A 17328-nucleotide genomic window follows, 5' to 3' on the forward strand; every position below is an offset into this window, starting at 1 on the left:
GCCTCCACTCTGATCTCTTCCAGTTAGTGAGCCCTTTGAGGGACAGCTTGTCTTCTGCATCTTCCTTCTAGAACTTCATCCTTCTCTGCTAGAGGATGCTTAAATGAAGTTTAGATATCAGGACATAACTAGCATGTTCTCTTCCTCTCTGGGGCAGCCCAGCAACAAGGTTGAACATCACACCTTTCTTTCTTCATGTCTTTCAAGTGCAGCTGTACCCTCAGTTCTCTGCTCAGTTCATGAGTTCTACCAGCCTCAGCAGTCCTCCTCCTCCCCAGTATGCACCCACCCACCTACCTCTTCTGTGGACTGCTTGCTGTGCCTGAGTCCTTCTTCCCTGGCTTCTCTTATTCATGAGATGCCTGCTGACTCTTTTGTGACCCAAGAAGCTGGAGAATGGGGTGGGGTCAGAACAGTGATGGTGACTGGTCATCCAAAAGGAAAAGCTGCTCTATTGGCCAGGGTATTCCAGGACCTAAGTTGTCCTAGACAGAGTGCTGCCCCTCAGTGGGAGCAAGGCCCCTTCCTGCACTAGGAGGGATGGACGACCACCCGGCTGGCTAACCCTGCACCTGTCCAAGCTGCTCCAGGCTGTACTGATAGGCGGCTGCTCTCTGCCACAGGACTTCACCAGCGAAGCCCCCACAGTTGCTCTCTCAGATGCCTCGGCCTCCCCCCTGTCTCCACACCGAAGAGCCAAGTCACTGGACAGGAGGTCCACGGAGTCCTCCATGACGGTGAGCCCAGGCCATGCGCCAAGTTCTCTGGAGATCTGCTGCTGCTGCTGCTTCTGTCCACTCTGGGCCACTGTCTGTCTGTGTCCATGTGTGCACACTGGCCGTTCCCTGTGCACAGCCCTCGTGTCTGTGAGTGCCCAACCTGCTGGCCTGCAGTCCATCAGAAGCAGATCTTGTTTCTTCCCATCCTGGGCTCAGCAGAACTGGGGCTGCATGGAGCCCTGAGCACCCTGTGGAGGTCCCTACCCAGGAAGTCACTTTGGCCATGTCAGGGAACCCTGACTTTGGGAGTTAGGAACACAGCAGGACCCTCTGCTCTTCTGGTTTTGGGTGTTTGTTTTTGTGGCACTATGGAATAGGAGCCACATCCTGGGAATTTGTCCTATTCAAGGTTATGCCATGGGAGAAAGCAGGCCTTGCCCAGGTTCTCCCACTGGGCACGGAGCTGCAACGGAGGCAGTTTGGCAGGAGTGGGCAGAGCTAGGGGCATGGGTCACCTTGGCATGCTGGCCCGGCTCTTCTGCGCTCCATCTCCAGTCTCCTGAGGAGACTGCTCTCACTCTCCAGCTCTTACCTCCCAGGCAGAGCAGTTTATCTGTGAACTCAGCTGATAGCTACTGTCCCCAGCAGCCACCAGAGACCCAAGAGAAAAGACAAGCAGGAACCCACCTGTACCATTCCCTGGGGCAGGCTTGGCTGCAGTGATACAACCACTGCAGAAAGCTTTAAGAGTCTTTATTAGTGACAGATCCATAGCTTGGCAGGGTAGGCAGAGAAGCAGAAAGCAGCCCTTTGTCTCAGGTCTCTTGCAGCAACAACAGCTGTGTGCACCAAAGAGGAACTTCCTTTCTTTTAGGGTCTCTGGACTGAAGTGTTCTAATTTCTTTGTTACTTCCTACTGCCACTTCAAACAACTCTGGTGGAAGGGCAGTCTGTTTTGAAGTGGTGTTAAAGCAGGACTCCACAGAGTGACTTCTTATCCATTGTGGTCAGATTGGGTCAGGCCACTATGGTCTCTCCATGACAGAGCAGAAAGTCCAGAACCTCCATGTTGGTGTTGTCTTGCCTCTTCTCACCTGTTCTTCTAACTCCCTCCATGTCCTTGGAACACTAAAAAGCATCAAAACCAGTTTCTGATCAGGACAGCAGTAGAAAAGCAGAGTGTGCCTGGGGCTACAGAAAAGATGACTGGGGTCTGTGAAATCTGGCCACACAGGTGTCAGATGAGGGCCTCATCTGGGTGAGATGCAGGTATCTTAATGCAACAGGTTTTTAGGCTGTTCCTCAGCCCCAGGTATGTCTGAGTGGGACAGGTAGAAAGGGATAAACAGACAGCATCCCACTCCTTTCTGTCTGCTGTCCTGCTTCTCCTGGGGAATGGAGACTGAATTTCCTCCTGATGGAGGAGTGGTCTGCAGGTCTGGGCAGGACTATTACTGCTGCTTCCTCCACATCAGACACTGTCTCTGCTTCCAGGCTTCTGTGGCTTCAGTCTTCCTACAGCTCTTGCAAGAGTCTCTGAATTCTCCTTTCAGTAATCGCTATAGATGTTTCCCCTTCACATACAGTACCCAGGGACTCTACGTCTGGACCCGTGTTCTGCCCCCAGGCAGGCTGTGCGGTGGGCCCTGTGCAGGTCAGAGCAGGGATCTCAAGGCAGCTGGGCAGCTCATGCTCCTGCTGGGCTAGTGAGGCCATGCTACCTCCCTTTACCTAGCATCTCCTTCCTCAAGGACCTGCGTGCCTATGGGCAGCATCACTGGGACATGGAAAAGGGGTAGAGGAGGGATGGTCAGGCTTGTCTGGCAGGGAGAAAAACCTCATTCTTGGTGCCCACTTCATCTGGATAAAAATGTTAGCCCTTCAGACATGCTTTATTCTCAACTGAGACACCATGAGGCTTTCCTCTGAGCCATTCTTTTCTCTTTTTTTCTCAGCCTGACCTGCTGAATTTCAAGAAAGGCTGGCTGACCAAGCAGTATGAGGATGGCCAGGTGAGTGTGTAGAGCTGCTGTGGGCTTGAGAGTTGGGGATCTGGCCTTGTCCCCAGCAGGGTCAAAATGAACCCTGACTCCATCTTCCTCCCTCCTGCACGTACTTGTCTTGTGGACCAGGACTATGGCAGGATCCCCACTTGCTCAGTGATAGAGGTGCACAGCCCCCATTGCCACAGTGGTACAACATCTCTCAGCCTCAGGCCTGGGTGCATCCTACAACATCTCACAATATTAGCCCCTACCGGTGTGATCTTTTTTAAAGCTCTCCAGGAACTCAGGCTTTCCCAGGAACAGGGAGGCCTCTGTCCTGTGGGTTTGGCTGATATTCCCATACAAGGCAGCCAAGTCATTTAGAGCTGCAAGACCCTTGTGAGATGAAGCTCAGCTACAGTGAGATGAGGCCCCAGAGGTAGCACATGGGATACATTCTTGCCATTAAATTTAAGCAGGAAGAACCATTTGTGGTTGGGCCTGCTAATCCGACCTTGACCTTGACCATGACCTGTTGGCTAGAAGCCCATGCCTCCAAAGGAGGCCTGTAAAGGAGCCGCTGGGTCCTTACTCTAGAGGTCCTTAAACCTGGCCATCCCAGCTCCTCCTACTTTCTGAGTCTGTGCGAAAACATCCTCTGTTTCTCTCTCCTTCCTCCCCAAATGCCTTTGGTCTTGCCTGAAGACTCAAGTTCCCCTCCTTGCTACTCACAGTGAAGATTGGGACTCTGGCGGGTTAGTTTACTCATGCTGGTGTAGTAGGTTGCACCCCTCTGGTGAGCCAGCCGAGTGGCTGTGGCTCTCAACACCCTTTTCACAGCCACCTTTATGTGTAATAGTCTCAGCTATTGTCTTCAGCCTCTGGAATCAGAACAGAGGCCTGCAGAGCACTGGTCACTAGCCATGCCACCATAGGTCACAGAGCCCAGCCGAGGCCCACCCCACTCTCTGCTGCCTCTTCACAGAGAAGCTGCAGCTTAGCAAGTTTCCCCAAGGTTGTGAATGCATGGCTACCTGCTGTCTGTCTGCCCCACGGGGTCCAGCCTGTTCTCTGCTTTACCTTTGCTCTTGGAAGGCCCCAGGATTTGGTTGTAGGTCACCCTGGAGTGGCAAGTGTACTGCTACTGCTTAATAGTTAAGTTTATTTTTCTTTGCTTTTAGTGGAAGAAGCATTGGTTTGTCCTGGCTGATCAGAGCCTAAGATACTACAGGGACTCTGTGGCTGAGGAGGTGAGTGTCCTAGTTTCATCCCTCTGCAGAGACAACTGCAGGTACAGTTGAAGTCCCTCAGCCTGTAGAAGGGTGTCCTTGCCTTTTTGGGTGTCCCAATTTCAAACTGATAGGAGTCTGGGAGTCTGAGTGTAACCATACACAGGCAGTGGTGCCTGTGACATTGTGGTCTTCTGAGGTTCTGTTTAGGTATCAGGGTACAGTGGACTTCAGCAGCTTCTATTTTTTCTGTTCTTTAAAGAACACTGAAATTTGAACACTTGGTATAAGCAATCTTTTTATCTACAAAGAGAATTTTTGTGGCGAATTGAGTTGTTGGAAGAATTGAACTAAGTCTTGTCCCAGGTTTTGAGGATGAGGATGGGATGCTGTGGATGAACTTGGTTGAGCCCCTTGGCAGTCCTAATTCTAGGATGGAAGACCAACCAAAAGGGACTCTCTTTTTCACCTTACTCCTCCCCCGCAAAATCTCTTGAACAATCTGCCAAGTCTACATGTTATGTTTTCCCTGGTAATTCCACTCTTGTACTCTTCAGATCACACCACATGTCTAGAAAAGATCTCGGTTTCACATCTTTCACAGCCATTTCCACACCTTTATACTAGGAGGTGGGAAAGAATCTAAATACACACTGTTAGGGGCTGGCTTATGGTTTTAAATACTCTGAACCCCCTGAATCAACTGAAGAAGATGTTGTGATAAGTGTGGGTGACAGGCAGGCTCTGTTGTGTCTGAAATCAGGAATAAGAGTGCGTCTAATGAAGTGTTTGCTGTTAGTGCACACAGTGATTATGACTGGACCTGAGTCCCTTTCAGGAGAACTGTGGTGGTCAAACTGTTTATAATAAAACTTTTTTCACTGTTAACATCTGTACTGATGATACAAAAGCAATGGTAGGTAAAACCACTTGGTACAGACTGCAGCCATACCAGTGGTCACTGTATTTGCACTGCCACACAGTCATGGTATTTAAAAACAACAATAAAAAGGTCGTTGGTGGGGTAGTAAAGTCCCAGCCTTTGAATGCCAGTCTTTTTTGTGTTCTGTAATTTTGTAGAGTCAGTCACTCAGCTATATCCCAGAGCCTGTATGCTATCTTGTGAGAGCATACTTGCGAGATTGTTGAGTTGCTGCCTGAACTACTCATTTCTTTGTGAAATACCATTGGTGCTTGACAAACAAACTGTGGTCATTTGTTTTGGGGATTTTCATGAAAATGAACCAAGAGACTATCCCTTCAAGGAAAACAATTGGCATAATTTGAATTTTTAAGAAAAATTTAGTGTAGGTGCAAGTAGCTTGCTACTCTGTAGGCTGAGGCTGGAAGATTGCTAGTGCTCAACAGCCTGAGCCAACCTGGACAACACAGCAAGACCCTACCTCAAAAAAAGAAAAGAGATTTCTTTTTTTGAGCTACCGGTGGAGTAGCTCAAGCAGCAGAGTGCCTGCCTAGCAAGTGTGAGGCTCTGAGTTCAAACCTCAGTACCACCAATAAAGAAAAAGAAAAAAATTAGAACTTTAGAAAATTTATCTTTACCATCATGAACTATAGACTCTCCTGATGAAATAGGTGGTGATTTAACAAACATGGTATTTTGATTCTGCACAATGAATTGTGTAGACATTTGGAATCTATGCATAACCTAGTACTTTGTAAGTGACCAACATATAATGTTACAAAACCAGGAGACATTCAGAGGGCAGTATGAACCAGAGCACAGAAAATTCATGGACAGGATTGTAGCTTCCATATTATAGTTAACCTTTGTAAAACAAGCACTTGTCATAGAACACCTGCTACCCTAAAAGGCTGTTAAAGTCTTTTCTTTTCCAACTCTGTGCAAGACCGTTTTGTCTTCACACTTTTCAGCCAAAACAGTATATGAAACAGACAATAAGCAGAGACAGATAATCATATTTTTAATTTAGAAATGAAATGGGTTTGTTTTCATACTTCAGTGAATAAACAAATATGTTAATTTTTAATTTTAATGTAGTATGGTAGATATCATCAATAGATAAAATCCATATGCACAGACTTTTTGGGGTCCTAGGTTTTTTAAGTATGTAAAGAAGTTCTGACTTCAACATATTCGGGAACCACTGGCATGGAGTATCTTTGGCCAGATGCATGAGAAAGTGGTGGTATGGATGTTCCTAGGGCCTATAGTGTTAGGACAGGTGGTTAAGTCCCATAAAGATGTAGTCAGTACAAGAAATCATTCGTGAAAATATGCTCATCTAGACAGTTGCTCTTCTTGAGTAAATCCTCTCCCTCTCCCTCTTATATTGAGGTTTGAACTTAAGGATCACTCTTGCTAGGCAAGAGCTCTACCACTTGAGCCACTCCTTCAGCCCTCTTCCTTTATCTCTTATGGCCTTCTCATTTCTCTCTGCAGGCAGCTGACTTAGATGGGGAAATTGACTTGTCCACATGTTACGACGTCACAGAATATCCAGTCCAGAGAAACTATGGCTTCCAGATACATGTGAGCCCAGGGGTGAGGTGGGAGGAGAAGGGCTTGACCAACAGGGTTGAGTCTCCAAGATCTTGAAGTACTGACCAGGCATACCGCTGGAAAGGCCTGACTTGATGTGTGTAGTCAGCACTTGGTCTTTTCTGTTAACATTGATAACTTTCCTTCCCCTCCCCTCCCCTCCCCTCCCTTCCCCTCCCCTCCCCTTCCCTTCCTATCCCATTTTTTGGTGGAATTCTGGCCTTGAACTTAGTGTCTTGTGCTTACTAGGTAGGCACTCTACCACACAAGTCAAGCCCCCAGTTCTTTCTGCTTTAGGTTATTTATCAGATAAAGTCTCACACTTTTTCCTCTTACCTGTGCCTCCTGTGTAGCTGCGATTACAGATGTGTTTCACCATGCCCAGTTTGTTTGTTGAGATGGGGGTCTCACTATCTTTTTGCCCAGGCTGGCCTCAAAACATGATCCTTCCTCTCTCTCCCACCTGATTAACTAGGATTACAGGCACATACCTCCATGTCTGGTCTTTTAATTTTAATGCTGGTGTTTAGGTTCATTGGAAGGATGTAGGATATGAGGAATAAGAATGAAAGTGTTTGTTAATTATTTAAATCCCAGAGAAAGAGGTTTATATTTGCTTATTCATTCATTCATTCATTCACTCACAAGTCTATTTTCTAAAATCTTGGGAGGTACTCTGATGAGCAAGACATGGCTCAGTCCTCAAAAAAGTAATCTTATTGGGCAAGTGATTTTCACTGGCCACGACATCAGAGGATCGGGTTGCCTAGAGTCAGCTAGGCCCTGACTGCCATGTCTGCTGACATGTCTACTCTGAATTCTGAGCAGAAATTGCAAGTTCGGGGCTCTCCAAAGCAACCTTCAGCTTCCAAAATTCTCTAAAGTGCCTAACAGAACTTGGGAAAGCACAGTTTTTACAATTAGCTTTATTATAGCAGTTTTATTTAATCAGAACCAGCCAAAGTAAGGTACTCATGGGTAGAACCTGGGGCTGGGAGGATCCCTAAGAAAGTTTCTGTGTTTTGGGAAGCATATTGCCCTCTTGGTTTTGATGTAAAGCAATATACAGTATTTCTAGGACGCTTTCCTATGCCTTAGTGCCATTTTCATTGAAGCTTCATAACTGTCATAGTCTGTTGAGTCATTGTTCTTGGTTGATCTCCATCAGTAAGGCCTCCCCTAGCAGCTAGCTGATGTCATGAGGCCCACCCACAGGCCTCTAGGTTCATGTTGGGTTTTGCTTTTTCTGACACAGCAGTGCTTCCCGAGTTGTCAGCAGCACTACAAGGCAGAATCTTGGTTAGTCCACTGGTAGCATTCCACTCACTCAGGTTTGCACCCAGGTAAAAAAGTCCAGCTCCTCTTTGGGTGAAACCTCTTCCTCTTTCTTCACAAGAGCCTTTAGAGCTGTGGCAAGTGGCAAGTCTTTGGGACTTGGTTTCTTGCTCCATGCTGAGATTCTGGTAGGCTCACTGGTGGCAAGTCTTACCTTCCAAGTTTTGTGCCCACAAACTTGACTGTGTTCCTATGTTCAGAGTTAATGGAAACACCTCAGAACTGACTTAGACTCACCAAACTTAAAGGAGACCAATGTATAGGTATGAAGGTAAGAGTGTCAGTATTAGGAAAGGCCCTGTGCCAGTCTCTAGGCAGCTGGTCATGGTTTCCTTCCACGCACTCGGGTGTCTGTGAGGGAGCCACGTCATGGACAAGGCTGCACCCATGGCCTGGCTCCAGGACTGGGCATGAGAAGCCTCTCTACTTCCCAGAGGAGAGAGCTCTTAGCAACCAGCAGTGCCCTGCTGAAGTGTTGGTCCTGGCTCTTTGGGCCCCTGCCCCTGTCCCACTATCGGTTGGCAGGTGTCTCTAGACAAGGCTTCCACAGCGAGAACTCACCTGCTGTCTCCCAGAGAATAGCCAGGGCTAGTGGTGGACAAGGCCTCTTTGCTTACTTTGCCCCTGGGATAAGCCCCAGGGCCGAGAGTCCTCAGTCAGGAGATACTGGTTTCAGTGCTTCCTGGAAGAGGGTTCAGCTCTGAGGGTCCTAAAGTGGCACAGAAGAGGGAGCTGAGTGCAGAAGGCAGCTGGGGAGGCCAGGAGGAGGGGGACAGGGTTGTTCCTGCCCTGAGGCTATGGAAAACACTGGCCAGGTGTTGGCCACACAAAGGAGGTTGTAGCACTCACAGGGTATCTAGAAGGGAGGCCGGGTAGGTGGGCACAGTGGTGCTGGGCAAGGAAGGAAGGAGGGACTGAATGGCACCTGGCAGAAAGGCAGGTAAGGGAGGGGCCCATTTGAACTCCTGTCAGGGTGGGCTAAGGCCACATAGACCCAGACAGAGAGCTGACTTCACAGAGGAGGTAGGTCCTCTGGGATCCTGGCTGGTGATATGTTTGAGGTTGTGAGGGGCTCTGAGAACATGCAAAGAGCAGGTGGCTCTGAAGCTGAGAAGGAGCACTCAGCTACTGAGATCTGTCCCACATGGAGAGCATGCACAGCTAGGAGTGGAGAGGGATGGTCGTCCTACATTAAAGTGTGAGTGCCACCACACAGCAGCATACTCCTAGTGCTGGAGGTTCACGAAGGAGAGTGAGCTGGACATGGGGCCAGCCCACAGTGGAGGAAAGGGAAGTCAGGTCTGAGCTGTAACTCACAACACAATGCCCTGCATGTGACTTCTGGTGTAGCTCCTGACTGCCCGCTCCAAAGTGGTCTTTGTGATTTCATCATCCTGCCAGCTACTTTGCTGGATGCTCATGGCTGAGTTTGTAAGCAGCCTGTGAGCTTCCAGGATGGTGCGATAAGCTCCCTTCTGAGGATGCAGAAGTGGGGAGATGGCTCCCTGAGGGCTGCTGGCCATGCATCAGGTCCTTTCCTTTTCTGAGGGTCCTGGGACACAGAGATTAGTCTCTGAGGTCACAGATGCTGCTCCAGGCTCCTTTGTCCCATCTGCTGCAGTGTTGAGCACTATGAACAGACTCTTCCCCTCCCACCCAAAGCTCTCCCCTATCAAGCCAGGAACACCCAACGTGTCCCTCCATTACCTCTCTTCTGCCACCATTTAATTCTCATCACCTGGATGATGATGATAGTAGCTACTCTATAAGTCTTCCTTCCCTCTCTGAGCAGGCAAAGATCCCAGTCAGCCTCTGGTGCTTGTTCACTCCCATCTCCTTTGCCACTCTATATGCCTGTGCTGGGGCTGCAGAGTGCTGCTTTCCCTACTTGGTGCACCCCAACCTGTACCCTGCCTTCACCACTGTCTACACACCGGTTCCATCCTTTGCTGCAGGGCTGGGAGAGCTCCTTAAAGAACAGGAAATGCTGTCTTTTCCATTTCTTCATGGCCGGCAGCTGGTATGTTATAGGAACTCAGTGTATGCTGGCCCTGCATACAGGAGACAACAATTTACCATTCCATAAGAGCACATCTCTATCCATTCTCATCTGTCCTGATTGGGTACATGCAGCACTTTAAAAGGCCACCTGGCCTTGGCCTTTCTCCTATGGGACTTTGTCTAGTATAACAGTCTCCTTTGAAGGTAGGAGGCAGCAATCACCCCCAGGGTCTGGTCACTAATGATATCCCTGTGTCTTTTATGTAGACAAAGGAAGGTGAGTTCACCCTGTCAGCCATGACGTCTGGAATCCGTCGGAACTGGATTCAGACCATCATGAAGCATGTGCACCCAACAACTGCCCCGGATGTGACCAGGTAAGACAGGGATGCCTGAGGGAGCCCCCTTGTGCCTCCTATGAGCACCCTCCTGCTTCCACTGAGGGAGCTGCAATTTTGTACCTGAGGCCTGAGCTCAGCTGTATTCCAGCACAGCTTCCTTTCCTCCCTTTTCTGTCCTGCTGTTGGCTGGCCCTGCTTGGTTTCCTTATAGCCTTCCGGGTTTTCTCCCTCCTCTAAGCTGGCCTGGTCAGTCATGCAGGTTGCCTTTGTGCTCATTGTTAGCACCGAGTTTGTCAGTCTTCCATCTCTGTCAGCAGGGTTCAGCAGCTCAGGCTTGGCCTCAGACTACACTGCAGGCTCTCTCTGATGGCTGCTCTAGCTGAGTGAGGGCATCCCTGAGCACTGCATCCACAGGCCACCAGAGCTTTGCTGTCCTTGGTCTTTTTGCCTTACTCTTACATCTGTTTGATTTCTGTGTAACCAGGAGAAGCTCTTTGAGACTGTTGGTGCTAAAGTTCAAGTTGGAAAAGTGTGTTCTCTCCTGTGTTAACTTTCTGTGGTTCGTATCTCTTGGGACACGCTGCATGCCTTCTCTTGCCTTGAAGGTTAGAGACTTGCCAGATTCATCTTTTAAGAAGTGGAGATGGCTGCACTGTGTGGGGTTGGCTCTCTGGTGTGAACTCTGCTATGCCACCTTCAGTGCATCCTGAGCACCTTGTGCCTTTCTCCACCTGAGTAGTTCACATTGCTGCCAAGTGTATTCGTGGCATTGGAAGTTAAGTTGTGTGGAAGCAACAGGGTGGCATGATGATGGTGGCCTGTGGCAGTCTTGGCCATGCCTCAGCCATCTGGATGCTGATTCTACCCCTCTTTGAATAAGAAGGAAAGAAAACCTGAACTCTTCTTCACCTCCTTTCCTGTGTCTGTCCTATATTCATTCTTTCATTCATTAGCAAACAATATCTAGTTGTTCCTCTGTCACAGGACCAGAAGGTGGTGGCCAGAAGAGAAGCCTCAGCTGCTATTAGAGCTGGTTGGTGGGTGAGTGTTGGCCTCCTACCTCTGTGGCTCCTCCTGTCAGGAGCAGAGCCTGCAGCTTGAAGTGCCTAGTGTTCTTCCTGCACATATAGGAGGCCCTGCAGCAAAGTGAGAAAGGTACTTGGGCTGTCCTGGCCAGGCCATGACAGCAGATGGAGCCATGGTGTCCCTGCCAGGCCCAAGCTGCATGCGCAGATTGAGAGTTGTGGCTAGAAGATGCCAGTATTGGAATGTCCCAGGGTAGGTGTGAAGAACACACTCGTGCACACTATGTGTTTTCATGTAGCTCAGGAGGGCAGCCTTAGACATACATGATTTACTGCACTCCATGACAGGACTGGGGCCCAAGGCTAAGGAGATGAACACAGAGACCAGGCATATGCTTTCTTTCATATCAAAGTGGGCAGACCATTGTCTTACTGACTAGACTCTACTTCACAATCCAGTGTCTTAAAGCTGGTGGTAGATCCCGTACCCCAGCTTTTTTGAGCCTATGAGATTCTGTTGGCTCTTATGAATTGAGGAAAATTTGAATTGCTTACTGCTAAAAGACCAAATGTCTAGGAGGGATCAGAAGCAGGAATGGGCCTGGCGCCAGGGGCTCACATCTGTAATCCTAGCTACTCAGGAGGCAGAGATCAGGAGGACTGCGATTCAAAGCCACCCTGAACAAATAGTTCAAGAGACCCTATCTCAAAAACCTCAAAACAAAGCAGGGCTGGCAGAGTGACTCATGGTAGAGCACCTGCCTCACAAGCATGAGCCCCTGAGTTCAAACTCCAGTACTGCTTTCCCCCCCACCCCCCGCAAAAAAAAAAGAAAGGAAAAGAAAAAGAAACAGGAATGGTAGTATCAGAGCTGTTGGCCTTGTTTGCTTCCCATTGTTTTGTGGTCTCTTGAAGGACACTGCCAGCCTTTGGGGCTAGAGGAGCCTCAAGGGGGGACTTCCTCTCCTGGGAGCATTCCTGTTGGCAATCTGGCTGGGGTTTACTGTATCCCACCCACTCCTGTGTGTCATCCTAATGCTGCCCCCACAGACCTGAGCCTAAGCTAGCTCTCTTAGGTCATGATGCTGAATGATCCACCCTGGGTTGTTGGGTCTTTTGGTTTTTTTTTTCCTTTTTGAATCAGGATCTCAGTGTATAGCCCAAACTGACCAAAAACTCTTATTCTCCTTCCTCAGCCCCTTGAGTGCTGGAATTGTAGGTATGTACCCCGTGCCCAGATATAGGTCATTCTTTGTTTGTTTTTTGGTTGTGCTAGAATTTGAGCTCAGGGCCTTGCATTTGCTAGGCAGGCACTCTACCTCTTGAGCCACACCCTCAGTCCTCTGGATCATTTTTATTTGTATTTTTGTGTGGTCTTAGACTGGACTCTTGCCAGTCTTACTGCTCTGAAAAACTTTTGTTCTTACTATTGGCTGTCAGGATGGTTGACCTCTGAGAACCACTTTTTTCTTTTCCTTGGGTGCCCCTTTCACAATCTCTTTGCCTCTGATTTAAACACAGGTGTTCTGTGGCACACCCCTTGTGTCCTTGCTGTCCCCAGGTTGCATCCAACTCTTATGAGGCTTGGACGAGACCACAGACCATTCTGCCAGCCTAGGACTGGGTGGCAGTTAGTCACTAGGGCTTTGCTTCCATAGAGCTCACTCTCAGCCTCTTGTTGTTTTGCCACTGGTGATGTCCTTGACCCTCTTCCTTCAGGGTAAATTAGGAAAAGGCAGCTTCCACCCTCCTGTTGCTGGGCAGGCTGAGCACCTGCTGGCAACCCATTCCTGGCCAACTCCTTTCTCAGGGTGCTGAGTTGCTCTTCCCTGTAGTATAAGCTGTGGCTACCTGGGCCACCTGTCCCCTTTACCTTTCACTCTGGTCATATGGAACCAGAGTGAATTTTTAGAACAGAGCTGATCACATTGCTTGCTTTTTGCAACCCTGGAGCTCTTCTAGGGAGGTGGCTAGTTCTCATTCATTGTCACCATTGTGCAGCATTGGATTGCTTCAGAGTCTGCCTCACCAAGAGACTGTACCTTTCCTGCCTGTGGGGCCCATAAGAGTCCTAGGCTCCCTTGTCCCCATCATCCTGGTGACACAGCCACCACAGCACACCCCTCATGACATCTCCTTAAGAGATATGTGCTAGAAACCTTGGGAACATCTGAGACTCTTTCCTTTCCCCTCCCAGTCAGAAGGAGAATCCAAGATTGGACTCTCCAAGGAAGGGATCACCAGGCATAGGTGGAATGTTCTCCCCACTGCACCTGAAACCACTTTGGGGACAGAAGAAAGATGTTGAGCAGGTATGGGTGAGTCATGGCTCACCTTTGCTGGCCCTGTTATGAGTCAGGAGTCTCAGGCCTCTGACAAATGCTGTGTTTGGCCCCTGTCCTATAGCTCATTGCCTGAGGAAAAGAACAAGAGCAGCTCATCTTTTGAGACATGCTCAAGGCCACATGAGAAGCAAGAAGCAGATCCTGTAGAGCCAGATCCTGAACAGAAGAGAAGCCGTGCTAGGGAGCGGAGGCGGGAGGGCCGCTCCAAGACATTTGACTGGGCTGAGTTCCGCCCCATCCAGCAGGCCTTGGCTCAGGAGAGGGCCAGTGCCATGGGCCCCGCTGACACACGTGACTCTGGGCATCTTGAAGTGGAGCCAGGTGAGCTGGAGCGGGAACGGGCTCGGCGGCGGGAAGAGCGCCGCAAGCGCTTTGGGATGCTGGACACCATGGATGGATCCAGCACTGAGGATGCAGCCCTACGCATGGAGGTTGACCGGAGCCCGGGGCTGCCAGGGACCACTGACCTCAAGACACAGAATGTCCATGTGGAAATCGAGCAGCGGTGGCATCAAGTGGAGACCACCCCTCTCCGGGAGGAAAAACAGGTGCCCATCACCCCTCTGCACCTATCCTCTGAGGATGGAAGTGACCAGCTGTCTGCACATGAGCTGACCTCTCTGCTGGAGAAGGAGGTAATGCTGGGGCAGCTCCCTCCCTGCAGCAACCTGTTCTGAAGAGTGCCAGTTGTATCCAGCTATTGCCTATGGATTCAGCTACACAGTCCTCCCCTCAGGGACCTGCAGGCCCCTAAGGGAGTCAGGCACATAGATAGGTTCTTACTTCAGGCGAAGACTGAGATGAGGGGAGAGTGCCAGCTTATGGCAGGAAGGGCTAGTGGGCCTTTCCAGAAGGGTGGAGTTCACAGTAAGGGAGGAGCTATGTGGCCAGACACTACGCTGATGGTTTTCAGGGCCCATACAATGGGCCTGTTCCACTCTCATGGAGTGTGCGCTGGAGGTTTTCAGTGGAGGGGTGTGAGTAGAGTTAGGTTTTGATCTGCATGAGACAGCTTGGGGGAACAGGCCAAAGCTGGAGGCACAGATGAGCCAGGTGCCTCAATAGTAGCCTTGGGACAGTTGATCAGATCTTAAGAGTCAGGGGCTAGGCATTGGAAGACAAAGGTAGGCCCCAGACATTTAGGCTGTGAAACATGACTGGTTACCTGAGGTGAGGCCATCGGGGAACTCTGCAGAGCTACAGGAGCCAGTCCTGCATTCATGGTATATGGTGTTCTCTCACAGAAGTATATCCCAAGACCACATCTTTGCAGTGGATTTATGTCTCATTAGCAAGTTCTGTGGCCAAGGAAGTTACAGTGTGAGCAACCTTACTCCAAAAGTCCAAAATCTAAAACCTTTTTAGCGTCAACATGACACCACAACATGAAACTGTTTCATGCACAAAATTATTTAAAATACTATATAGAGGGCTGGGGTGGGGCAGTGTACCTCAATGTTAAGCACTGCCAAAACCAAAACAAAACATCCATATAAAATTATCTTCAGGCTACATGTATAAGGAAGAGATGAAGCGTAAGTGAATTTCATAGTTAAACTTGGATCCCATTCCAAAAATTGCTCATTATGTATATGCAGTTATTACAAAATTTAAAAAATCTGAAATACAAAATATGTCTAGTCTGAAGCATTTTGGATAAGGATACTCAACCTGCATAGCATTGTTTCTTATGAAACTCCCTATCATACCTGTCCCTTGGGGATGCCTTTTGCACACGTCATTTTACATAGCAACTGACTAAAGATCTGCCACGTCAGCATGCCTCACGTTTCTCATCATTTTTTTTTTTTTCTATTTTATTAAATATTTGAATCTGGCACTTACCACTAGCATTAACATTTTGACATTTCTGTTTTCTACACAGTTAATAAAATAATAAAGGCAAGATGAAATAAAATAATTCAAACGCACATGGTTCTAAGCTATCAAAATAGACTATCCAACCTACAGACCACACACTGAATCATCAGTTTGTGTTTTGGACAGCAATCTGTGGGGTTCAGTATTTAATGTTTCCCTGCCTCACATCTCAGCCTGGCAGTGCCCTAATTGCCCACTGTACACCAGGCTCCCTGACCACCAGCCCCTGTGGAATAGGACAGGGCAGCCCTGTACACACTGAGTATCAAGTAGGACCTTAGAGATGTTTGGGGAAGAGGTAAATGGGTGATTGAGTGAATCTGAAGCTGTTGAAAGCAAAAATAATGTAAAAGGCTTACCCAGCGTTTTCCTTGTCTTGTTTGAGGGCACTATAGGAACACTTTTGCAAACAGAACCTTAATGTGCAGCCCATCATGTAAAACTGGCCAAATGCAGTAGTTTTAATTGAAACCACAGCAGTACTTGGCTAAGACCTGCTTGGGGCTCTCCACCACCTGTAACAACCTCTGTGGTGGCCAGCCTGGCCAGTGTGGCCATGCCAGGGATTTCCAGAGGACCCTATGGTGTGATCTTCTTTCTGACAAAGATGCAAAGCCCTCATTCTCAGTGAGGCACAGCCCCTGCCTTCCCACATGAGCCTTTGGACCTGAGCAGGGCCCACGTGGTACATTTGTGAGCAGGTAAGGAACATATAGAGGTACCCAGGGCTTCCTGGGGTGGGAATGACAAAGCATGTCCCTTGGTCCCTGGAGAGCAGCAAGGGTACCGATGTTATACACAGTCCCGAATGCCTTCGGTACAGGCCATATCTGCATACTTCCTGAGATTTGGAGGCCCAGAATCCTGGGCCAGTGCACCAGACACATGTGCTGCAGCCTTGCTGTAGTCGTGAAGACCTCATGGGTTTATACTGTGTGGCTGCTTTTGTTTGTTTGTTTGTCATCATGTTGCTTAAGAGCATGTGTCTTTTTACCAACAGCTGGAGCAGAGCCAGAAAGAGGCCTCGGACCTCCTGGAGCAGAACCGGCTCTTGCAGGACCAGCTGAGGGTGGCCCTGGGCCGAGAACAGAGTGCCCGAGAGGGCTACGTGCTACAGGTAGGGCAGGGTGGCTGCTGAGTGCATAGTGCACCCAGGGGCTTCAGTGTGAAAGGCCCGCTCAGGCCTGCAGGCTAGGAATGTGCAAACCTGGTGGAGCTCAACCTCATCTCCTCTGCTGAAAGGACCAGGGCTCTCAATTTGCTGGTAGTACTGTGTTCAGTTTTTCCCTCTTAGAATGACATTTTGAGGAATATGCCTGAAACCTCTACATTTAAGGATATTTTTTTTTTTTTTTGTAATGAAATCATTTTGGTGATCTCTCCTTTCGGCTCTCTTGCCAATATATGTTTTTTTATGAATGTCATACATCTTCATGCCATTTCTCATTGTTTTCACCATAGCAGGATCCCAATGTAGAAATTGGAGAAATTTACTCACACAGGGAGCCAAGTGCCTTCTTATGACCAACAGCATGGTAGTGGCCGAGCTAGAACAGACCCCATCGCTGCCCATGTTTCTGCCACACCTGCAGCAGACATGGCCAATCACCACTGTTGTAGGGCCCCCACTGTTAATTTTTACCCAGGCTGAAGTTTAAGGAGAATGTAGCCACCCAGCCAGCCCAGTTGGGAAGGGGATAAGGAGGATGGCAGTCTGGGTACTGAGTTGATAGCACACGCCCAGAGTCATTCTGCTGCTGGAGGTGTCTACTGTGAGTCCCAGCTGCCCCCAGATCCACAGGAGGTGGCATGTGTCACTGTCCACCAGCATCTCAGGCCGCATGCTAGTCCCCATTGTGCTGTTGTGATAGCAGAGACTTGACAAATGAAAAAAATTGAATAGTGAAATGGGGAAACAGAACTGGAATCAAAGCTCTTGGTGAAGG

The 17328-nt window shown here is 48.9% G+C and overlaps 1 protein-coding gene across 13 annotated transcripts in view; it reads left to right on the plus strand.

Moving 5' to 3' along the window:
* Mprip (myosin phosphatase Rho interacting protein) overlaps positions 1-17328 on the plus strand; it is a 130124-nt gene that overhangs the window by 85878 nt on the left and 26918 nt on the right. For 12 of the 13 annotated variants that reach the window (XM_074046645.1, XM_074046644.1, XM_074046643.1 and 9 more), the window contains 7 exons: positions 624-737; positions 2675-2731; positions 3886-3954; positions 6356-6445; positions 10058-10167; positions 13563-14136; positions 16383-16499. In XM_074046645.1, coding sequence (XP_073902746.1) covers positions 624-737; positions 2675-2731; positions 3886-3954; positions 6356-6445; positions 10058-10167; positions 13563-14136; positions 16383-16499 — 1131 coding nt within the window. The remainder of the gene's footprint in view (positions 1-623; positions 738-2674; positions 2732-3885; positions 3955-6355; positions 6446-10057; positions 10168-13562; positions 14137-16382; positions 16500-17328) is intronic. The other variant, XM_020182628.2, reaches the window with a different exon arrangement.

This window comes from Castor canadensis, chromosome 11 (genome assembly GCF_047511655.1).
Source record: "Castor canadensis chromosome 11, mCasCan1.hap1v2, whole genome shotgun sequence".
In the NCBI taxonomy this organism is placed as follows: domain Eukaryota; kingdom Metazoa; phylum Chordata; class Mammalia; order Rodentia; family Castoridae; genus Castor; species Castor canadensis.